General features: G+C 45.6%; 3 protein-coding genes across 3 annotated transcripts; all 3 read left to right on the top strand.

Annotated features, from left to right (window-relative positions):
- Window position 1: 1 nt before the first annotated feature.
- On the top strand, window positions 2-15,704 carry LOC128709857 (uncharacterized). Its single transcript, XM_053804882.1, has 19 exons — window positions 2-890; window positions 963-2,919; window positions 3,007-3,299; window positions 7,297-7,720; window positions 8,805-9,116; window positions 9,695-9,891; window positions 9,960-10,219; window positions 10,301-10,795; window positions 10,877-11,245; window positions 11,328-11,459; window positions 11,613-11,765; window positions 11,843-12,436; window positions 12,760-12,984; window positions 14,170-14,408; window positions 14,472-14,556; window positions 14,639-14,894; window positions 14,928-15,029; window positions 15,399-15,577; window positions 15,642-15,704. The coding sequence occupies exons 1-19, from the start codon at window positions 2-4 to the stop codon at window positions 15,702-15,704; spliced, it is 7,224 nt and encodes a 2,407-aa protein (XP_053660857.1).
- Window positions 15,705-18,039: 2,335 nt separating this feature from the next.
- On the top strand, window positions 18,040-19,068 carry LOC128719924 (exosome complex component RRP4). Its single transcript, XM_053813567.1, has 3 exons — window positions 18,040-18,167; window positions 18,239-18,759; window positions 18,830-19,068. The coding sequence occupies exons 1-3, from the start codon at window positions 18,040-18,042 to the stop codon at window positions 19,066-19,068; spliced, it is 888 nt and encodes a 295-aa protein (XP_053669542.1).
- A 432-nt stretch (window positions 19,069-19,500) lies between these two features.
- On the top strand, window positions 19,501-22,375 carry LOC128708187 (BLOC-3 complex member HPS1). Its single transcript, XM_053803148.1, has 7 exons — window positions 19,501-19,623; window positions 19,697-19,840; window positions 20,030-20,142; window positions 20,215-21,132; window positions 21,224-21,338; window positions 21,912-22,126; window positions 22,198-22,375. The coding sequence occupies exons 1-7, from the start codon at window positions 19,501-19,503 to the stop codon at window positions 22,373-22,375; spliced, it is 1,806 nt and encodes a 601-aa protein (XP_053659123.1).
- Window positions 22,376-24,375: the final 2,000 nt, after the last annotated feature.

Below are 24,375 nucleotides of genomic sequence, written 5' to 3'. Positions count from 1 at the left end.
AATGGCGGAACAGTTTTCGGCTTCGACCGCTTTTACGAACATGAACAACAACACGGACGGATGGGGTGATGATTGGGGCGATTGGAATGACAACGCCGCTACGAACGTGGATACGGCAATGTCTAAGACAATTGGTAACGTGCAAGCAACACCGAACGCACCTCCCAATGCATACTTCCAACAGCAGCAGCAGCCTCAACAACATCTCCAAACACAATATCAACCACAGCACATGAATCCAACCCCAGCAGGAACAACGTATTTGAACAGTGGAGCAAACCGAATGGATCAACACAATCACAACTATTTGCCAAACTTTGCGCAAGGTCCTGGTGGATATCAGCAGCAGATGATGGCGCCTAGTACGGCTAACCAATATCCTACCACGAATTATGCACCACCACAACCGGCGTATGGACAGACCAATAACTTCTTCAACGCACCATCCTCACACTCGGTTTCTGCATCACAGCGGCCATCCTCGCATCCACCAGCTTCGACAACGCCCCAGCTAGTGCCGACCTTCAGCCAGACCATTTCCGATAGCTTCGACACAACGGCGGGCAACAGCTGGAACTGGACCGTGCCGGAACCATTAAACCATGCGCATCCAAGTATCTCTAAAGTACAGACGGACGAAAGTGTCGCGCCAAAACAATTACCGCAACAACCTCCAGCACCGCAGCTACAGCAGCAGTATGAGGACTTCCCGCAACCGGGCCACATACTTCCAGCAAACGCTCAAATGCAACGCCTGAAGGCGGAAACACTTTCGCCGCAGTGGTCAATCGAAAGTCAAGTGTCGTCTGGCGATCGTTCACTGGAGAGTGATCCTAGTGGTGATAATAGAGGCACATCCCAGCCCAACACAGGTATGCCCTCGGACGAGGATTTGACTAGCGGTGCAAAAGGATCGGTTTACAGTGAAAAAACATCAGGTGTGGAAAATTCCGAACGGCAACATACATCCTATGCCACACCTTTTCCACCGTCGTCCGCCGCACCCTCGCTGGATGGTGTTCCTGACAAGCTGGATGAAGTTTTGGAAGCTTTAAGCATTAAACAGGAAGCAATGGAAAGCGTTGGTGGGCACAGTAACCTCGAAAGCAATTACCGTGGCGAGCAAACGTTTCCCCCGCCTCCACCTTCAATCGTCGGAACTGCGTCTGCTGGACCGCTGGTGAATGAATCGCTAACGCATGCCTCTAAAACGTCATCCACCACACCACCCTTGCCACCACCCCCGATCGATAATCCGACGATGGCATCTTTGTCAGCTGGTGGAGGACCACCGCCATCCATGTCCGGACCACCTATGGCCAGTGGACCACCACCGAAAGCAATGCAAATTGCCAGCTCGAACCCGTTCAAGCGAACCGGACCACGGTCTCATACAGCCACACCAGGATTGGGTGTTGGGGGACCATCTACTGCGTCGATCGTACCCCCTTCGAATGCGTCGATCGCACCACCTTCGACGAATGCCGGTGGAACGTTCTTTTATCAGCAACAGACACAACATCCCGCTTTACTGCAACCAGCGCCCGTAGAGGAAGTGCACGGTAACAATATCGAAACATTAACACCCGAAAATCAGGAAATTCTCGTCGAAACACGCAGCGAGCAATCGATGGAAAATCAAGAAATTGCTCCCAACAACGATCGAAATCAGTACCTCCAAACGGGCCACCTGTCGGAGGATGGTTACGGAGCAGAGACACCATCCGCCACTGTTAGCTCGCGTGCTGCTCTTCAAGTGGTCAGTGGATCTGAGATGGGTGCTAGTCACGGTGACGCTAACGATAGTCGTCTTCCTCCGCCGGGTCTGTCTCGATACGTCCCGGGCCAGAACGAACAGCAACCGGAACCGTTTGTGCAATCGGCCGTTGGACAAAACTTTCCGGAACCACCACCCGGGCTGGACCGTATGGTGCCCGGTATGGATCTGCAGAACGTGTCGGATCTTTCGCTCGAGCGTCAGGCAGATGGTGAGGTATCGGATAGTACCCCAGCTCCGGTAATTATGCCAACGGTTGCAATGAGCGCCAGGAACGATCATCTGCATCACCACCATAATCATCACGGTCACCATCATCACGACCGGCGTGTCGATATGAGCGATCGTAACCTTTATCGTGTTCCCGGTGAGGATGACAATCACAATCATCATAACCAACAACGGGTAGTACCAGGTGGAGGGTTAGAAAATGAGCGCCCCGTGCCTGCACCCTCGTCCGTGCCGAGCGCTGGTGCAATATCGGCTATTCCGGGAGCGTCGAGCTCGGCGGGATTAATAAACGCTGTAGCGACGCTTGACATGCCTGAGGAGCAGCGGGAGTTAGTAATGGACGGTGAAAATCCGGATGATCAACGGGAGGATTCATTGGTGGGAGGAAACTCCGTACCGGTAATGTCTGCGGCCGGTTCCGGTTCAAGCGCTGCCGGTGCTAGTGGTGTACCTATTGCCCTGGAGACGGAGTCAAATGTTACTGTCGACACGTCCCGCATGGAACCGTCGAACACGTCGACAGCGGACGACAGCGATAAGGGTGGTTTTTACGGACCCGGAACTAGTTCGAAGGGTGCCGGTCGTCGAGAGGACGACAATCTTCGACGATCGAACAAAAGCAAAAGTTCGCGCGATCGTTACGATACGGAAGATTCCGATTACAGCGAACATGAGCGTCGTCGGCGTGAGCGAGAAACGAGCGTCGGTGTTGCGGGTGGCAGTGGTACGGTAGCTGATTCCGGCACGCAACGACACGAACGGTCGCGGCGCACCGGTGGAATGCCGGGTGACCGCGACAAGGATAAACGAAAGGATAATGGACGCGATCGGGATCGTGACAGAGACCGGGAACGGGACCGGGATCGCGATCGCGATTATGACTATCGCGATCGTGATCGTGAGCGAAACAGGTCAGTTGGAAGGGTGGTGTTGCACCATGAGACAAATTTGTCACCACTGCCTAACTAAATATTTATGTTCGTTCATTCTTCCCGCAGATACGACCGCGATCGTGAACGCTATGGGCGCAGTAGTAAGTATGATCGCGAAAGTCGCTACGAAACCGATGGTTCAAAGTACGAAACCGAACGATCGACCCGATACGATAAAGAAGACAAACGATACGGTGGTTCCACGCGCGACGATTACTACCGAAAGCGAGAAGAGCGAGGACCGGCGGACGATGCTCGTGGTGCCGGGGGACGAGACCGCGATCGGGATACGCTTGAAAGACGACAGAGAAAGGAAAAGGAACGCTCCGAGCGCTACCGGGGTGATGAACGAAGGAAAGGTGAGTAAATTTCTACATGAATCGATCATTTTTGTGACCGATGTGATTATAAGTTCCCCAACATAGACATTATACACTCAATTCCCGTAATCATTTTTACTCGTACGTATTGGTGAGAGCCATTTGAAATTTTCACTGGACTTCATTATATGGCCGGAAGGGTTACAACTTTGATGATGACGCTACGGATGGTATTATCTCATCCCACCATGCGGCTCGTCCGGTGACATCTTGTCCGGCCATTATTTCTGATTCCATACGACCGTAAATGTTGCCATCGGCAGCACCTAGAGGTGAATTCAGTACAAAGTCCGGTGGTGCTAGCGAGTCTATCATCGCTACCGCATCCCGCTTTACAATGGGTAGCAGTCGTATGATCGCTTCCTGTACCAACCGCAAAGCATCCATGTTAAAGTATTCTGCGCTTTGCAGGGTGGCCATGTGTTTTAGCAGAAGCGTCATACCGTACAGTTCGGCTAGGCGGGTTAGATACGTTCGCTCAGGTGCAAGTTCCATTGTCTCGAGGTAGTGGCTAAATGCGCTGAATATTGTACGCTGGAACAGGGAAAAATAGATTATGTTACCTTGAAACTAACCGAGGAGCGATAGGTTACCTCTTCTTACCTCTCCAAACACTATGGCAAGATCCTTTGCGTAGAATATTTGGGTATTATTTCGAACATCAAACTTTTGGCATCCCTGTGCAAGTAAACCTTGTGCACGTTGATAGGTTTGTTCCAGCGTGTAAGCCGTGAGCCAGTTCAATGTATCGAGGATAACTGAGTAACGAAACCCGAACAAAAGATGCATAATAATGTAATGAAACTTCTCGTTATATTGTTGAACAGTATTGCTCACCGTTAAGGTCCAGTACTTGTTCAACCGTAGAAAATTCAACACGCTGCTGCATTATCTGCATGTAGTCGGATAAAAACGTCATCGATCCCAGCGGTGACATGAGTGCGAAGGCAGCGTAATCACCTCTCGTTCGAATGCCTAACAATTGCTGGGAAATCTGTTGCAGCAGTACATTGTTCTCGCCCTCGTAAGTCACGTTCGCGTCGTTGTCTACCCTCAAGTCAGCAAGACCCGCCATGCGAAGGTAACCGTGCCCGCCACACGCTTCCCGGCAATCCTGAATACCGTCTCGGGCCGCCCAGCTGCAGATGGGTTTGACGGTGGATGCGACGATATGTATCTCCAGCAACAGCTCATTAGCGATCGGTTCTGCGCGAAGCATGCGGATTTGCGCATCTCCGGACACACTGGCAAACCATCGATTGAACATCTTCAGCGCCACACAGGTAGCGAGATGTGGCAACAGTCGGTGCTGTTGTGACTGGTACTCCAGAATCGGTATCTCCGGATCATCAGCTGTTGGACCAAACTGACGCCTGACGGCTGAATAACGAATGCCGATGGTGAGCGCTTTAGCGAGTAGTGTCTGTGAAACGATACAGATGTTAACCCGACCCAACACCAGCGGCCCCAACGATAAGGCGAATCGTTCCACAGCGCTGCCGATCGCCGATTCAAACTTTCCCGTCACCGCGTTCACATCGCCGAACCGTGCCAGTAAATGTTCTCGCGGAATACGGTATTGGTGGAAACTCACGAACCCATTGTCAACGCCATTTAGGCCGGCCTTCTCGCCCAAATCGCCCACCAACAAACCGGGAAACGGTTGCAGCGTATGGCGGTCGCGAATCGGCACCAAAAACCCACAAACACCGTGGCATTCGCCGTCCGCTGTGTACAACTGTGCCCAGACGATCGTATCCGTGCAGCTTTTCGCTAAATTGCCTGCCCAACATTTTGCCGCCTCGAAATCCGGTGTGTCGAGGATGAACTCACGGTGGACCGGATCGTACGTTGCGCGTGTTCGAATTGCCCGTGCGTTCGTCCCGTGTCCGACTTCGGTTAGCGCGAACGAGCCAGTAATTTGTCCCGCCTCGGACTGCTCGATCACATGCGCCAAACGACCGTTGGGTTCGTCGAACATGCGTATAACACCGGTGAAAAACAGATAGTTGACGGTTAGGCGCACCAGCAGCGACATATCATATTCGGCAATAGTTGCGTAATAGACGGAGGCAAGCTCGGGTTGCTCCGTAAAGATGTCATAGTCGAAGAGCCGTTCGCGCTGCAAAAGTTGCATCTGTACCATTGCTAAACGGCGCCGTTCATCTGTGGGCAGATCACGTACGGTGCGGCCCCGTATAAAGGGTTCACTGGTACGAAACAGCCGATAGAGTCGATGTTGCATTTCAAGTCCACGTTGATCAGTAAAGAAAAGGCGCATTCTGCGCCAATCGATCGTGGCCACACTGCGGTACTCTTCCAGTGGTCCGTGCTTCGGTAGGGGGCTAAAGAACCGCTCATCTTGTAATAGCGTTTCTGTCGTGGACGATCTAAGCATACGTTTTAAGAAATTTCGGTAGAGATACTCAATGAAATTGAGATTATTCAAATCATTTAACTAACCGATTTGCACCAAACTCGATCAGCACCATTTTCTTCGGGTTTTTTTTTTTTGTTAAAAAAAATGGAAAGAATGCACGTAGATTTGTCTGAAGACACTAAATTAGATACTGCTGAGTGTTCCTGCAAGTAGCAGCTTGAACTAACGACTGTGATCAAGAAGTTTAATGAAGGTAACGACGAAGCCATAGCTGTCGAATGCCACATGACAGTAAATGTAGAAGATTTGGGAGAAGCGAAAAGTTTCGTTCGCTATACGCACTGTGCTGTATATCATTCAGTTCGACCCGAATTTTGGAAACATTTGCGAAACGATACCACGAAGCACTTTTGACTTTGTCTCTTTTTTGTGAATTAAATTATTATTTTTTGGCTGTGCCATCGTGTGCAAACGGTTATGAACTTGAGTGCAACCCTCCGAATACATTTATTATGTATTCAGATCTTTGTTGCGCTGGTTGCAGTACTGCGTACAGTCGGGTAATAGAGGAGCTGCCACAATGACGAGCTCTACGAGTTGTATGATGAACTCACTATCGAACAGCGGATTAGACTCGCCAGTCTCCGGTGTGCACCGGTCAACCACGACCCTGTAAAGTCAGTTTAGGTCGTCCACATGGACAGAGGAGGCTTGGTAGGACCTTATGAAGTGATAGTGTTGATGCGTCCGCTCAGGAAGGCCGGGATAGTGGATTGACGGTGCTCTACCGCGAGCGCGTTAGCAGGCCGAAAATTGCGAAGCGATTGAAGCGCCTGATAAATCAAATTTATAATCCACGTCTAATAACCTCTTCGACTTGAGTGATTCTGAATTTATCGTTTCTATCATGAGTCCCTTTATGATTAGGAACTTCAAGTGCAAATTTACATTGCTAGTATTTACTTAAATTATTAAATTTAAAGTTTGCATTTTTTTCGATTGTATTTTTTATATAATCTTTATTGAAGTTGGGTTGCATGAAGTAAACCTGTACAGTTCGATCAGTTCTTTTCAGTGAACTTCGTTCGCCAAAGTTCTCCAAGATGAACTATCTGCGCGGATAGATCGGTTAAGTTATGCTTTCATTGTAAAAGCAATCAAGCGAACTGTATAGGCTAAATGACGCACATTCAACGAGTTATAAACCAGGTTAAACTGCCCGTAACGCGGGTCGAACGGTTTGGCACAGGTGGAACGGAATGTAACGCTTATTGAAAGGTTTGTAACGCAGGTTGAACGGTTGGTAACGCAGGTTGAACAGAATGTTACGTACCGAATTGAGCGAACTTCCCGTCGATAATAGGTACAGTATGACCTTCAACGGTAATTTGAGCGAATATAGGAGCATTTTTTTTGAACGACCTGGAATGGTAGGATGAACAAATTATATGAACAAAGAATGAAAGACACATTTTTTTTAGAGACAAAGGAATGAAATATATGTACGCTCAAGTTCTCAATCAATGATTAATGATTTTGGCAACTCTAATCTACTCTTATCTAATTTTTTATTGTTTTTTTTTTCTTTTCATTCAGATGATCGCTACCGGGAAGGCGAGAAGCGCCGCGATCGCCACGATCGACGCTACGATCCGGAAGATTATCGTACGGGTAGCAGAAATGGAACCGAGCGCGATCGCACTCGGGACAGCCGCGAAAAGGACGACCGAAAGGAGAAGGATCGCAAGTACATGAGCGCAGCCGGCGGATATGGTATGGTATCTTCCGGTGCTGCCGGTGCTTACGGTGCGTCAAGCGGGTACTACGATCCGTACAGTTACTACGCCCAACATCAGCAGTATTACGAACAGCTGCGACGTACGAATCCGCAAGCGTACGCCGAATGGTACCGTACGTATTACGCGCAAATGCAGGCGAGCCAGCTGCAGCGCGACTTACTAACGACGGATGGACGCGAGTCGGTTCACTCCGGTCGCAGCTCAGCAAACGACAAGGAACGGTAAGAGGATGATGGACCTTGGTAGTAAATGCAGTTTGTTTGAGTGTGTGCGTGTGTGTGGGTGTGTTTGATTAATTTTGTTTAATGTGGTGAAGTGTGTTTCCTTGCCGGGGGATGATCGTGTTATAATTCTTCAAAAATCGGGTTACGTTTTCAATAATTACGGGTTTATAAAATAGGATGTAACTTATAAATATTTTTAAAAACATTGAAAATCATAGATTTGATTCTACATCTTCATTCTGTGATAGCAATGATAGGCTATCATTTAAAACTCAATCTCCTGTCCGTTGAGCCGTTGAACAATCTAAAATTGCTTATTATCCAGTGTGTTCGTTTGCATTATATATCTCTTGTTTGGCGTGTGCGCGTACTATAATTTTATGAAGTTATCTTAGCTTTATTGTTTTTTTTCCTCTTTTAAAACACATAAACCATCAGATGCATTTTGCATTTGAATGCGCAAGTGTTGCCTTCATTTTCAACTTCTGTTGTATAATTTTCCGTTAACCGCGTGAAATTATCTTACTTTGGTTGCTTTACTTTTCCCCATTTACTTTTAACACGACACATCATTCTGTTATAACCTTTTGTCGCTGCTGTTTTGCACTAACGATCATCATATCCTGGTCCCATCGTTTCATACGTCCCGGAGTTTCACATACATTCATTTTTTAGCACACAACCAGGACGAATCGCATTTATTGCACTTTTCCGTCCCGGTGCTTTTTAGCGTTTCACAATGGAAAAAGGTTAATTTATTTTAATGCAAAAAAAAACGTGATCTTAAAAAGTTGTTCTGTGTTGGGTTGCTTTTTGGCACCGGTTCAGGCAATAGAAGATGGCCATACTTTGAAAGCACTAAGATTTGCAGAGAATTACCCATTAAGATGCTTCCAACGGTGTCAGTTAGTACTGCTCATGGCTTGTAGCAATGAACCACACCTGGGGGCGCCCACACACTGTGCAGAACGTAAATAAACCCACTCGTTAGCAGTCTTACCGCGGATGACGTTTCGTGTAGTTGGCAAAGATAAACGCTACAGTGCAGTGGTTGCAATGCGCTCTATATATTCATCTGCAGGTTTAATCGGACCACACCGTTTATGCATCCGCCCGGTGTGTACAATCCCGAGGACTACCATCGCCATTTCAATAATCAATCCTTACCGTCGGCTGCCGCGACGACCGGTCCGGCCGGTCCGAGTTCGCTGCTCGACCAAAGCTATCTGACCGACGTGTCTGGTCAGCCGTCGTCACTGCCACCGATGTTCCACCATCATGCGCATGCCTTCCAGCATCAAGCGCAACTACACCAGCAGCACCATCGGGCAAACACATCGCTGGCAATGGACCGAACGTATCATAGCGAAGCGGGCGGATACTTTCAACCAAGGTGCTTTTCAACTTTATCATTTCATTTTTTTATTCGGGTTTTAGTACACAGTTTATGGGGATTAGTTTTATTGTTTAATGTTAGGGCACTGTTCTGTTCTGGGAATAAGCGCTATCAAACTCACTCTATTCATTCATGCTTTTCATGGTACTGTTCCGTAGTTTTGTTTGTATGCACACATTCATATTATTTACCGATACATTGATGGAATGTACAAGTTATTTTATTTAGTAGTGTATTATTTTCTCAAGATATTATTGTTCTGCATGAGACTTGTATTGCTTGTTATTTTTTGTTTTGTTTAATAATTATCTTTTAATTGAGGTGTCGTCAAGAAATCCCCACATGGATGGTGCTGTAAAAGTAAGGATGCGCATGTTTAGCTTTCGTATGGTAGATAACTGTTGTGAAAGTCGTTTTTATTGCCATATTCCTACATGATTCCTTTGGAGAACTGATGAAACCATTGATCACAGGAAGTGATCGTTCGGTCGTATAATATTAATAAATTTAAAATGCGCTTTGAACCATTGTACATTGTTTATTAATGCATTTCCTATGTTCTATGGGTCTCACAGAATCGATCAAATTGATGCGTCTGCGATTAAACCCGAGACCGGAGCAGAACTGACGATGATGGAACCAGAGCGCTTAACGCCGCGGAAGTTCCCCGAAATACATCCCATCGTAAGCGTGTCCGCCGGTTTGCTAATTTCGACCAAAAATCGTTTGACTATGAACGGAATGGCGGATACGGTTAAAATATATAGTCTAGGTAAGCTGGAAACTAAAGACAAGAAAAGAAATTACATGAAACAGACGGTAAATGTCCTTCCGTTTCAGGATATAACGATGCTAGCAGAAAACTGTTTCAAACTTACCCGGGACCGCTGGTTAAGGGAGTGACTCATAAAAAGTCAGTCATCGAATTCTGCGAGGAACAGCTTCGTCAAGGGCCTCCTTACAGTGGCGCATTGGCATTGATTAAATCACGCGGCAATTCGATCAACAGTCTTCATTCGTCTTCACTAGCCGCTGGCGTTAACCGTAGCTCCTTTGCGCTGCTGTGGAATTACATCATTCTACTACTAAGACAAAATGGCGTAAGTGCTTCAACACGTCCACATAATGTCAATTATTTAACACACAATTTTAATGTTTTTTTTTTTTATTTCGACCGATAGACATTTGTCGGGACAGATATCTCGGAGCTGTTGATGCGAAACAAGGAGGAGTATCCGTTTGAGTCGATTCAGCCTAATGTAACACGTTCTGCTAATATAAGTGGACGCAACTCGTCCCTATCCCAGGCTGCTGCAGAACGGGAAGCGGATGCCCGACAGGAAGGGGACAGTGAAGAGGCGGGGGATGCTGCTCAGGATGGGGAAGGTGCACAGGAAGCGCTGAAAGATTCACTTGCAGAAGTTGCACCAAAATCACTGTCGGAGCTAGAGATCACGGACAAGTTCCGCAGCTATCTGCTCTACGGAAACATTAGTGAAGCCCTCGAGTGGGCTACAGAGCATAATCTCTGGGGACACGCACTATTCCTCGCTTCGAAGGTAGACTCGCGGCAGCATGCAAACGTGATGATGAAGTTTGCCAATAAGCTAACGTTAAACGATCCGCTCCAAACGTTGTACCAACTGTTGAGTGGGAGAACTCCAGCGTCTGTAACGGTAAGCAGATAGGAACGTTCATTATTCATCGATGAGCGTGAAGTACATTGTTTTTTATTTGTTGTAATTGTTTGATTACAGAGTGTTTTGGATGAAAAGTGGGGTGACTGGCGACCGCATTTGGCGATGCTGATGTCAAACAGTTCCGCCAAACCGGAACTGATCAAGAAGTCGATCACAACGCTTGGCGATACGCTGCTACATCGAGGCGACCTGTATGCTGCACACTTTTGCTACCTCTTGTCCGATGTGGCCTTTGGTCGATTTGCCGACGTTAAGCAGGATGCCGCTGTTGGTAACAATGGTACCGTCCGGTTGGTGTTACTTGGTGCTGCTCATCACAATCGTAGTTTCCGCGAGGTGTCTACCAACGAATCGATTATGATGACAGAAATTTACGAGTATGCGCGATCCCTGAACGAAGATCGTTATTCAATTGCGGAATTGCAGGTAAGATGATAGTGCTGAATGTGAATGATTGAGACTTAAATCTTGTATTAATGTAATGAAATGCTTTGTTTTATTTTTTTAGCGCTATAAATATCTGCTAGCTTGTCGTATGCTTGACCAGGGCATGCAACTAAAATGTTTGCTGTACATGGAACAAATAGCGGACCAAATACAGTACGATCCGTACAGTTTCGATACAGATTTTGTGCGAAAGGTAAGAAAAAGTTAAACCAAAACCGAGAATAATAACAATGAAAGATGATAACGGGAATTTAAAACGAAACGGTTGCAACTTTACCAGTCCATTTTAAAACTCTGTAACCTTATGTCTGCATCTGTGTTTTTAATTTGTGTGACGTAACACTAGGTATACACGCTTGGTGATCGATTGAAGTATTACGATCCGGTCATGGAAAAGGCGCTGGATGAATCAGTAAACAACACCGGGCGGGGAAATATCTACGCGAACGTGGAAGATCCACAATGGTTGAAACGGTTAAACGATATACTCCTCAATGGTGTAAGCATTCATTTTTTTGATGATTAATTAATGAAGTGAAATTTAACATTACATAAATTTTACATTTTACGCTACAGTCGCCGAATGGTGCCTCACATTACAATAACGTTAGCGATGGTCAAGTGACGTATGATTACAACAGCTACGGTTATGCTGCGGATCAAACACAAGCTGACGGTACCGTGGCCAAAGAACGGCAGCTTTCCGTTCCGGAACCTCCGTACCCATCGGAATCGAACGACATTAACAAGCAGTTTAACGAAATTAGTCAGCAGCTTGGTCAGCTTAATTTGCAGTACAGTGATCAACGCCAATCGGAGGAACAACAATATGCATCGTCGCAGCCCAATACCGCTCCGTACGAGTTGAATCCTGCTATACCGAATTACGATCAGGGTTACGAATCGATTAACCAACAATCGCTGATCGATCCATCGGTCGAACAAACGACCAAGCAGGACGATTATAGGCAGCAGCAATTTCAACACATCCACCAACAAGTGCATATGCATCAGTTAAATAGCTATATTGAACAGCAACAGCAGGAATTACAGCAGCAGCAGAATCAGCAGTCAGCCGGAACAAACTTTTTCACACCAGCTTCAGCGAACAATGAAACAATGCCGGCGCAATACGATACAGGATACTGGGGCGCCGCTGGTAACAGTGAGGTGAATAGTTTTTAAATAACTTTTTATTAGAATTAGTGAATCTTTTGTTTATCTCGGGGTAGTGTTGTAAGTGATTTTTTTAAATTTAGTTTAATATAACATCCGCTTGAGAATGTATCGGATAGTTTATGTTTTGTTTCGTGGTTTTTTGGCCCGTTGGCTTGATCAATCTCAACATTAGGGGTTGTGAGTTGCTATGTACTATTTTTCCTTTGCTATTCCTTTGTTTTGGTTTTGTACGATATTGTTTTCTACGCACAAACGCACACACACACACACAACTGTGTAAACGCTTACTTCCTCCCTACAAACACGGAATGCAGCTACGATCACAGGAAAAGGCGTGGCAACAACAGCAACATCAATTCCAACAGGATGAGGAGGAACACGATCTAGACGAGGAGGACGATGAAGAGCAGAAGGAGTACGATCGTAGTTCACTGTCGCCTTCACCGGCAATCGATGCGATACGAGAGGAAGTCGCTGGGCGTGATTGTGGTACAGCGTTCGATTATCACCGTACATCACAACTGCAACGAGATGCGTGCGTAAGTAGCATTATAGCCGATGGCATTGACAATGGGTCGCGAGACAGTGCTACTAGCTCGCCACTTTCGGAAACGTTTCGTGGCAATTATTGTGCTAACAAGTGTAACGTGACGCATGATGTGCAAAAGCTTCGGCAACAGCGGCAACACCAGAAGCAGCAGCAGCAGCAGGACCAACATCACCTTCAACGACACGCAACAGTTAAAGCAATCGTATGGCCACGCACAAGTCTGCAAAAGGTGGCGCCTGTAAAGCATGTACAGTTTGATGTTTTAAAATCTGGCCTAACTGTGCGGGACCGGGTGCCGAATCAGCTAGCAGTGCGTAAGGTTAGAAAGAAACGCCGTAAGGTTTCGATTACGGGCACTGCACACGGGGCAGCGATGTTGCCTATAGAACAAATCTGCCCGGAACGGCGTGGCACTTCGATGAAGCTATCGAAAGCTTACCTCTATACGGCACGTAGCCGGCGTGAGGGTTTCCTAGCAAACCGCGACGTAGTCTACAACGGTACCTATCCGATTGATATGCCCTTCTGTAGCCGCTTTAAGGACTATAATTACAGCGGCGAAAGCACCGAGTCAGCAGAACACAGTGACGCTCGTAGTGGGAAACCCGTAATCGATGAGGGTATTCGGGATTACTTTGAAGGGATAGATTTCGGCAGCTTGCGGCGTCGCCGGCGTTCCGTTTCCAACCGTAGCGAGCGTTCCGCGTTGACTTATGCCATTGATGAACCGTTGTAGCACGGGTTCCGTTAGAGCGTCTAGAATATTAGGTTCCAAATCACGCTGTGTAGGTCTTAACGATTTGTTTATTTCTGTTGGTCAGCACACAGCGAGCTTATGCTGCTCTGCAATGCTCTAGATAAATGTAGCAAAAGTTGTAGTGCTAAGTGTTAGAAAGGTTCGAAAGCGTAAAAGAACAATCTTGCTGATTTATGGTCAGGAGTAATCTGATTAGCAAACGTTCGGTTTTTAAAATAACCACTGTTTATTAACTTTCCCTAATTTAAGCTTCAATATGCTTTTTAAGTTCGCATAACTTCTTTTTGCGTGCAATTGGTTTCTCCTGTTTATTTTATTTGTAAATTTATTTGTAATGTGATAGATTTCGTCTTACCACAAAGTGAAATCTTTCGGCTAGACGTTTACTGATTGTGTGTTGAACCTTTTCCCACGTAGGTACCGAAACCGACGATCTCAATGCCAAATTCTGTCTCGAAGCGGCCCGGTTTTGGCGATGATACCGACGACGAACGGACGGGTGGTCGTGGTGCGGGGCAGGCCGTGATGTCGGGGAATATGGCACCCGGTGGTAAACCACAGCAAACGTCGAATGTAGTCGCTCAAGCAAAAAAGAGTGGTCCCGCTGCTAAGGATGGAAAATCTGCTGCTGGGGCAGCACGTGGTAATGCTCAAGGGTATGAGTGGAGTGATTGTTCTGCGTAAAACCAGAATATTAACATTATCAATTCTCGTTACAGATCTGGATGGTTCGGTGGTATATGGAACAAGTTTTCACTCAAACCGAAAAATCAGATGATACTGCCCGATGATAAAAATCCAAAGGTATTTCACGTTTAACTTGTATTGGACAAATTTGGTAGTTTAATGAGTTGATTTTTCTAAATTATTTCCCCCACATCTGTAGATTGTTTGGGATGAAGTGACGAAACGTTGGGTAAATACGGATGAAAATGAGGCGGAAACGGAAGCTTACAAACCACCGCCCAAGATGGCCGATCTCGTCCCTGCAGGTCCAGCTATTTCGGGCGGTCCTTCACAAATAAGTCCTCCGGGTGCTGCTGCAGGACCGTCTGTACCGCATTCGCCATTGCCAGATTCTGGTTCCGCTTATCAGCAACCAGTGTCCAACGCGATGGGTGGAAACGATGGTACTCAAATCCGTTCTTCACAATCCATTGGTGTTGCTGGTGTAGTGCAATCGAATGTTGCGACTGTCAATGCTGCTGGTCCGGTAGCCGAACCGACGAAAATACCCACACTGCAGTCCAACATGTACAAAATGCAACGCAACCGAAGTATGTGATCGTTTGTCGCCATTAAATGACATATATACTAGTAATGTGCGTTCCGGACCGCTCTATAGGATTCGGATCCGGTTATGAACTAACGAGAATCGTTAGGTCGGAACCTGCTCCGAAGCCAACTTTGAACCAACAAACTCCGCAGCAGACACCAAACTAACGACTCCGGAGCCGGTTCTTAACCAACATCTGCTGAGCCGTTATTTTGGGGCTGGCTTCAAAATCGATGCTGGTGTCCGAGCTGGTTGCAAACATTTTTGGAGCCGTTCAGAGCACGCACCGATCCTGAGCCATTATTTACAAAATTAGTCTATTCTTTACGTGAACTACAATAAGAAGTTATATTATTTTTCATTTTCGCAGCCCTTAAGCGATCCTACGTTGATGTATTCAATCCATCTGGTGCGGCCCCAAGCAAACCAACGGAACCGGTACTAGCACCGGCTGTTCCCACGTTGCCTAACGCTCAGGGAAGCTTTTTTGTCCCTGGAGCAGCTCCTAATACGGACGGAGCAGAACAACAGTCGGATCAAGCCCCTGAGGTAGTGTATAAATATTTGACTGGTGTGACCTTTATCGTTTCTCATCAAACTTTTGCTTTTCTAGGGAATGCCACAGTTTTACAACCCTAATCAATTCGCTGCTGGACCCGCTGGTTATCAGCAGTAATAGTGGACTGCTTACAAAACCTCAGTCGAGATCAACTCAGGATGAAGAAACCGCAGCCCCCCCAAACATAGCTGTGTGTCTCTCCCTCTGCCAAACGGGCAGTATCCTGTTCCGTTTGTTTTTGCTGAAGAATTTGCCACACACACACACATCGCATGGACACCGAGGTTTGCTAACACAAAAGTATCAGCCACGTATTCAAACACAAGTTTAAAGTTCAGTAGTGTGCATCCCCCGTTTTACCTGCGTTTTATGTTATTATGTACTTTCAATGTTATGTGTTATCCTCACCTTATCTCGTGGCTTCCGATTCGTACCGCATATTATGTGTTTTTGTCTGTTATGCTTACTTTAAGTTGACGGCAATATTATTAAAAAGGGAAAATAAGCGAATGACGTTAACATCGATTCGGTTGATTTGGTTTGAAACATTTACAGTTCTTATTCGTTCGCCGTACCCCATACGGGTGCCGCTTTTTAACGCGGCTGGGGCAAATTTGGAGCGCATTATTTGAATATAGCAGCAGTACGAAACATTATGTGCAACGAAAACTACCCACGGTAGAAAACCAAACGCGATAATTCATGGTTCTTTCAAACCTTTTTATTATTTAGTTGTGTTCCAGCATTGGTGGTTTGTGATGCGTTTTCTTATAAGTTAAGGAACCAAGACCTAAAAGGGTCCCATTTCCATGGTATGTGTAATCTATTGGTTTGTTAATGTGTTAAATTGTTTTATGTGACGTAATGTTGCGCCTTCGTTCCATGTAATCAAAATAGACAGAAAACAATACATTTAGGCTAAGAGCCCGGCTGCGCAGTGGAACACTGGATGACATTCTTAGTGAGAGTTATGTTCAACATGTTTCTTCTTTTTTATTTGTTAACGGGAAGAAAGGAAAAGATTATTACTATTATCAATATACCCCTTTTTCTGCATAAGTTTAAAATTTGTGTATGTTTTATATCAGGTATCAAAATAGCAAAGCTTTGTGCACTATTCACTAACGCGGCTGGAGTAGAGAACAATGGTGCACAAGAAACACACAGTCTGGCAATAAAGAAGGGAAAGTAGCTGTAGTAGTGAGTCCTTGTGATATGGTATATCGTTTATTGGGTTTGCTTTCATAATTGCTCGTTTGCCGTGAACCAATCCCTCGTTATTTTGTTACCTTTATTTTAACCTCTTTTGCATTCATTGATTGTATCTCAACCGATATTCTTAAGTGTATGATGAAAAGACATACTCCGATACTCGGCGAACGGGGTTTATTTGCAAAAAAAAAGATTAAACAAATCGAACAGAACTGCAGAAAAGCGCGTAGAAGAAAGGGATATTATATAAAATGTATAATGTATTTAGCCCAATTGTCGACAGAATAAATTACACTTAAAATATTACAATTAATGGATATTATATACTCCAGTTGAATCACACACCGCAGCCCACTCCATCAGGAAATGTTCCCGTGAAAGATCCGGTTAGAGAATCCAACGATCGTTTGCTTCTGCAGTGTGTTCAGTTTAAGAATGCCATCCATATCCTGCATCAGTTTGTTTGTCTTGCGCTGCACGGATGCGACCGTCATGGCCTCCTCCCGGACCTGATTGCCATCGATCAGAGCACCAATACGGTCGAGCTGCTGCTCAATGGAAGAAAGGCGCTCCTTCTGCTTTCCGATGATGGCGAACGTTTCTTTCGATATTGCACTCGGTGGCAGGAAAATGATCGTTTCGCGCAACTGTTCGTCCAATGTTTCGACTTTGCTTTCGAGTCGCTGCAGCTGCTCGGTCATCTCGCTGGGTGCGGCCGACACTTTGTTCAATCCATGCAGTATACCATGCTCGAGCAGTGTTAAACGATCGAGGGAATCTTTGTAGTGCGCGATCGTTCGACCGTATTGTTCAACATCCGATTCGATGTCCTTCAGAATGTTGTGGCGCGTTCGCTGTAGCTCCTCAACAGCCGTTACCGTGATGAGCTCATCGGCAAGATGCATCGAATCAGCGATCAATTGCTGCATTTCTTCGTCATAATCGTCTGTTTCCAAGGACATTGTTTCGACAATTTGTTTGTGATTTGGTTAAAAAACGGAACTTTATTCACTTCCACCCAAAAGGAACGTTGTTTACGTTATTTTAATTTTGACAAGCAGGCGAAAATCACCTCATGGTAGCAGAACGGAATGGTGAGTTTTCTGGCAACACTGGCATTCCAGTGTCGGAAAACGCACTGTCAAAGTATGCGGCATGTCCGTACGGTGTGGTAAACAAAGATTAATATTTTTTAAAAGTTTCACTGGTTTCCGTGCGCATTGTGAAGCGAATAGTGAAAATGAATATCACTCCCGTCGTGCGATTAGCTTCCGATCGAGTAAACATTCCACTCATCAGCGATGATGGCCAAAATCAACGCCTGTTCACACCCGGCGAGGTCGTGACAAGACAACAAGGATTTATGCGGTAATGAAATAGCACATGAGATGGTAAACCAACAACCGGCCGTCAACTAACTGATGTGCTTTTGCTTTTAGTGGCCATGGAACATACATGGAGGACGATGCATTAAAATCCTCCGTTGCCGGTGTGATGGTGCAGGTCAACAAACTGATCACCGTAAAAGCCCTCAAGGGTCGATACGTTGGTGAAATCGGAGACGTGGTAGTAGCCCGCGTAACTGAGGTACAGGAAAAACGCTGGAAGGTAGATACAAACTCCCGTTTGGATTCGGTACTGTTGCTGTCCTCGGTCAATCTACCGGGTGGTGAATTGCGCCGGCGTGGTGTGGAGGACGAAAAGCAAATGCGTAAATATCTACAGGAGGGCGATCTGATCTCAGCAGAGGTGCAAAATGTCCACTCGGATGGTGTGCTGTCGTTACATACGCGAAGCTTGAAATACGGCAAACTCTCCCAGGGAATTCTCGTCAAGGTGTTCCCTTCGCTGATCCAACGGCGCAAAACGCACTTTCACAACTTGCCCTGCGGTGCTTCGATCATTCTGGGAAACAATGGATTCATCTGGATATATCCAATTGCGAACAATGAAGGAGAAGGTAAACTTTCTTTTGATTGCTTGAATGGTTGTCGCTTTATTGTCACTAATCGTACAATTTTTCGTTTAAGGAGGAGGTTTCACGCAAAACCTAGATGATGTAGTGTCGAAGGAGGACCGCAGAACCATTGCCCGGTTAAGGAATTGCATTCTCGCTCTGGCACACTGCAAGATGATGCTTCATGACACTAGCATACTGTACGCTTATGAGGAATCCTGCAAGTACGAAACTTCCGAACTGCTTCATCCGGAATGTATGGCCGATGTTGCGTTTCTCACACAGCATCGTTTGCGAGTATTGGAACTGTGAGTTAAGAATGGGTTAATAAAGGTCTTGCGCTGGACAAAACAAAACTGATTTATTCATATGTTTTCGAAAATTTATTGTACTTTCATTAAAATCACTTTACGAAATGTCAATAACGTTTGCCGCAGCATCGCTCAATGTGCAGCGTGTGTTTACGAATGGGCACAAAAGTGAACGAGCAAAACAAAAAGCAAGACAGCAACAGCAACAAACGATGCAACAGCGAGCTATCTCGCTCGCACTGATAATCGTAAACTGATACCGCTTTCGAACGTCAGGCAGGCGCAGGTTTGCATTCGATTTGAACAAAAATTTTCACCCACAAATTGTCAATCTTGGTTGCAGCACAAGTACAACGTAGGGCTAGCGTGTCCTTTAAATACGGTCCTTTAACTTTTTGCTGCCAACCTAGTTACCCTTATCCTCGCACACAACATGGAGGGGATTCTGGTGTTTGATCAAACGAACGATTTAATTTACCACAACTTCAACGAGGCGATGCGAGAAAAAATGTCCAAGCAGGCGTACGAGTTGGGTTTGCTTGATGAGGAGTCGGCGGTACAGTAAACAGAACGGTTGCTAGTGGGTGTAATCAGTGTTATTTAACGTGTTTGTTCTTTTCGTTCTGCAGTGTCCAACCCAGCAGCTTAATTCGAATGTCCTGATACAAATCTTCAGTCCGCTGCTGGCATCGCAACGGATCATGATGTGCCAGTTCGACAATGCGTACACCTCGATTCAGATGGATAACAACCTGAACGTCGTGTTCGAAGAGGTAAGTTGCTCAGGAAGCCTTACAAGCGTCCAACCGCGGTAAGACGGTTACCTTGAGTTCCTGGCACAGACCATGTTTTAGGTTGTTGGCCTCACACTTTGGGAGCGAAAACATAAACAAAAAAGTTTAACTTTTTATTGCCGCGTTTTATCGTTATCATCATTCTCATTATACCGCCATTCTGTCCAGTTTCTAGGGTACATTTTCTTGGATATTAGCACGAAAGAGATAGATCTGGTAAAACGTGAGCTGGGAGCATTTATTGCATTTACGAAATACATTTGCGGGCCAAACATTTTCTCGTATGTACTTCCAATGAGCCGTGATTGTCTCGACCTTTATAAAAATACTAAAACCTTTTACTTTCTTTGTAGCATTAAAAGCGATGCGGGAAAAATCGACCATCTGACCGAACTGATCCAAACCTATCGAGAGCTGTACGTTGTAAACCAGGGCGTACTAATGGAAGCAATCGAACAGCTCCTAGTAAATGTGGATGTGAAGAATACTGTGGTTACTGCCCTGCAGGCCGCCACCGATCGGCTTAAGCAAGATCCACACTCCCAGCGGTCACATTCGTTGCTGTTCGTGGGCAGCAAATTTCTCGCACGATACAGTACTAGGCAGGCCCAGGAGTTGGCCGCCGTTGATATGTTCTTCCTCAACCTGCTCTGCCAAACGCACAGCCACCGTCGACACCGCCAGCGCATCGTGTCGCAGATAGTGTTCCTGCAGGGTAGCGTCCACCAGTCGTATGCCGGCTGTGTACCGCACATTGTCCACGTGGTACACCTGTTCGAGCACGTGTCGCTGGTGCTGGTAATCGAGCATGCTCATACGGCCCTCGCAAGCCATCTGTACGATGTGTACTTTGCACTGCACAAGCTGCAAAACCTACAGAGCCAGTTCGATCTGGACAATTTGCGGGGTGCATTCGATGCGCTCGATACGTACGCAAAGCACACGCAGGACGCACTGAAGAAGGTGAAATCGAACAATGCCGAGGTGGAGGAAAGCATCCGAACGTTCGGCGTGAAGTGGGACACGTTGCGCAAAAAGTACACGGACTATTTTAAAACCACCGATAATGCGCTGATCGTGAAGATTGAATCGAACATGCCGATGTTTGTCGAATCGGTGAAGGAACTGTTTCGGTTGCTGTGTGCGAGTTGCGCGACCCTGGAGCATGGTTTGCAGCGTGTCACCGATATTGCCGATGTGGCCGAAGCCAGCCTGAACGAGGTGTTTGTTTTGCTACATGCGAAATCGCAGAAAAATTTTACCATGGGATCATATCCTTTTCAAATGCATGCGTAGCGAATGGGTGAATGGTTTGATTGGGTTTGTTTTTCCTTAACTTGGTTCGATTTCTTTCGCTAGCACGTACATGGAAGAGTTCCCCGGTATGGTACATTTCATGCATATAGATCGGTACAATGGAAGAATCGTTGCACCATCACTAGACGATCATGACCCGGCGGATATCCTTAAAGATAGGGTAAGTACCAACTATTTACTAACTTAATAACTTATTCACTTTTAGCGTTTTTGAGTTCCCTGGTTTTTGTATTTTTTCTGTAGATGTATTGATTTTGTAAGTTTTCAGTAAATTAGAATTAAATCACTTTGGAAACAGTCAAGCTGAACCTACTAGAGAAATAACAGAATATGTGTGACCAGAATAGTTTTACAGCACATCAGAGACTAAAGATGAAGACCGAGACGAAGGAAGTTTCAAGTGTCGTGGTATGGTCACCAAGTATCTTCCGGAAATTGAAGATCACTTCCTGAGATATCCCATGAAAGAATATATGAATTTTTAGACTGACCTGACCTTCTTACTAAGAACTCGCTCGAAGATTATAGTTTTAGTCATTATAACCATTACATTCAATCACTCTTATTTATAATTCCATAATGACAGCATTTGTCATATTTTCATTCCATTACCTTTATTAGTATTAATATTTACGTCGGCATAGAATTAGACGGCCAAAAATAGACTTATTTATTTGCGCTCTGTTTATAAAAAAAAACTGTCCATCTTCTCTTCTACCCCTATCCCGCACAGATATGGTCGATGGTCGCCTTTTCACGCAACTATCTCGACAAAGGTTACATGTCAATGATCTGGAAGGATGTAACGTTCAGTTACGCGTACTTCCTTTGGTTCGAGGACGAACACGGTGCGACCTTGAAACCGAACGAACCACCAAATCATGGAACCGTAGTACCCGCCACAAAACCGTCACTGATAGCCGGCATCCTGGCGGGTGACTACTATCAGTAAGTGCTTTAGCCAACAGCGTAACCAATGCGAGATCATCTTAAGCTGAAATGCTGATTGCTCATTGTAGGCGCCTTATCGAATCCTGCTTTCCACGGACACCGTCGAGCAAGGTCCGCTGCTACGAACTGTTCCTGGTGCACCTTGGGCTCGTTACGTCTACGATCGTGCTGGAACATTGCCGCCGGCTGGCCGTCACCATCACGGATCTAACGGGATGTATCGGAAATCCGATCGATCTGCTGTAAGAGCGCGTGCTTCGAGCCGAACGACTTACAACTTTCGTTTGGTTAACCAGCTGAATGTTATCTGCCTTATTTGTTTCCTTTTTCGTGTAAGTTGAATTATTGAAACTTGTTTTACTGGTCCGTAAGTTGTTGGCCGGCAAGTTGCACACACTGTTTTCTCCACTAGTGTACTGCACTTGGCGTTACGCTGCCGCCGCTACTTGCAGCCGACATTACCGATTCATTCGATTAACATATGCCGACGACGGAAGATTGTTTACGCGGAGAACATTCCGGCGAACAGTTGGTGTGTACCAGCGGCAGCCAGATCATTCCACATGTATGGTGACCATAAGTAATGTTTATTTATTAGCAAATGTGCCGCCTAGCGGTCATGCATACATACTACTTATCAGTACTAAACCTTACCACCAACACCACAGACCACCATCACCAGCACCATCAACCATTAGCGTCACGTATTTCATCAAATTGATTGTTTGTTCCCCCCACCGGTCCGTCGCTGCGGGTCGGTACGAGTTGGTTCGAGCATTCGTTCGCATTTATGGTACCTTTTGCAATATTGTCACTCTAAACGTTCCACCGAATCTGTACAAGGTACATTATTTTCTGCAGAGTTTTCTTCCCATCCCTTTCCCAACGGTTCCGTAGGAAGTAGCGGTTGTTTAGGGTTTGCATTAGAAAGCAATACATTCTCCCGAGTATGGGATATTGGATATAGATTACTGTGAAACGTGCGTTCAATTAATCCATATCACGAGCAAAATGATGACAAACAAACGTTTAAAATGCAAAAAAAAAAATTATTTTCTATCGTTGTGGTTAATGAATCTTTTGAGAAGAGTCATTTAAATGAATCATTTGAAAAGGATAATTAATATGAATCTTTCGATAAGAGTCATTTATATGAATTTTTTGAAAAAAATATTATTTTTGCAACTTTATCAAAAAAAACATGTGAATGAATTTGTTTCAAATTAATCATTTTGATGACGCTTTTGAAAAGAGTCATTGTTATGAATCTTTTGAGAAGAGTCGTTTCGATTAATCTTTTGAGAAGAGCCATCTGAGAAGAGAGTAGTCATTTTTATGTCTTTTTTTTTGAGAAGAATATTTTGAGAGGATTAATTTATATGAATCCTTTGCATAGTGTTATTATTTAGAATCTTTTGAGCAGAAACATGCATATGATACTTTTGAAGAGGATCATTTAAAAGAATCGTTTGATAAGAGTGGTTGTTGAAGAATTGAAGAATCTTCAATGACGTTGTCGCCATTTAAGTAAGGAATCGACAGCGAAAAGATTCATCAATCCTCAGAGCAGTGATTGATCATGCCCCATATACCATGCGTTACAGTGCGATTTTGTAGCGCATTTTGCAAATAATCTAAACAAGTTGCATACTTCGGAATTTCCCACCGGGCAAGGTTAGGTGCTCCCCATGCTCCCCAACAGCGACCGGAGGAAATGAAGGCCCCTAATACCGTATGATTAGTGCTGATAAGACCTAATTGCACTGTCGATGAATGTTGCTGCATATTGCTACCTTCGTTCTCTCTGCAACCCTGCAACACGCGAAACACGGACCATAAATAATCGTCACGTTAAACTCCACCCCGCAGCGAGCAAAGCGGTGCGAAAAGAGCACTTCTTGATGACACCATCGATGGAACTACTGGTGAGGACCACCCTCCAACAAACACGTCCTCTTGGCCGTGTAAATGTCATTTAGGTTATTTTCTCAGCCACACTGTGGCAACGGTTAGAGTGGTTTATGGAAAACAACCGGGATCGCGGTGCTCGGTATGGGACAATTACAATAATCATTATTGATAGCGATTACGGTGGCGCGTAATCGAGCAGTGCATCTTCGGAACACTTCCGCTCGTGTCGTGACACGTGCGCGTACGTGTTGGATTTTGCAACAGCATCTAATGCATCGAGGAAAGTTCACGATCATGTGCGTTGAGCATATTTTTAGAACGTTCGTTCATCGATC

Source organism: Anopheles marshallii, chromosome 2 (assembly GCF_943734725.1).
Source record: "Anopheles marshallii chromosome 2, idAnoMarsDA_429_01, whole genome shotgun sequence".
Taxonomy (NCBI): Eukaryota; Metazoa; Arthropoda; class Insecta; order Diptera; family Culicidae; genus Anopheles; species Anopheles marshallii.
This window is presented reverse-complemented; position numbering and strand designations above follow the sequence as displayed.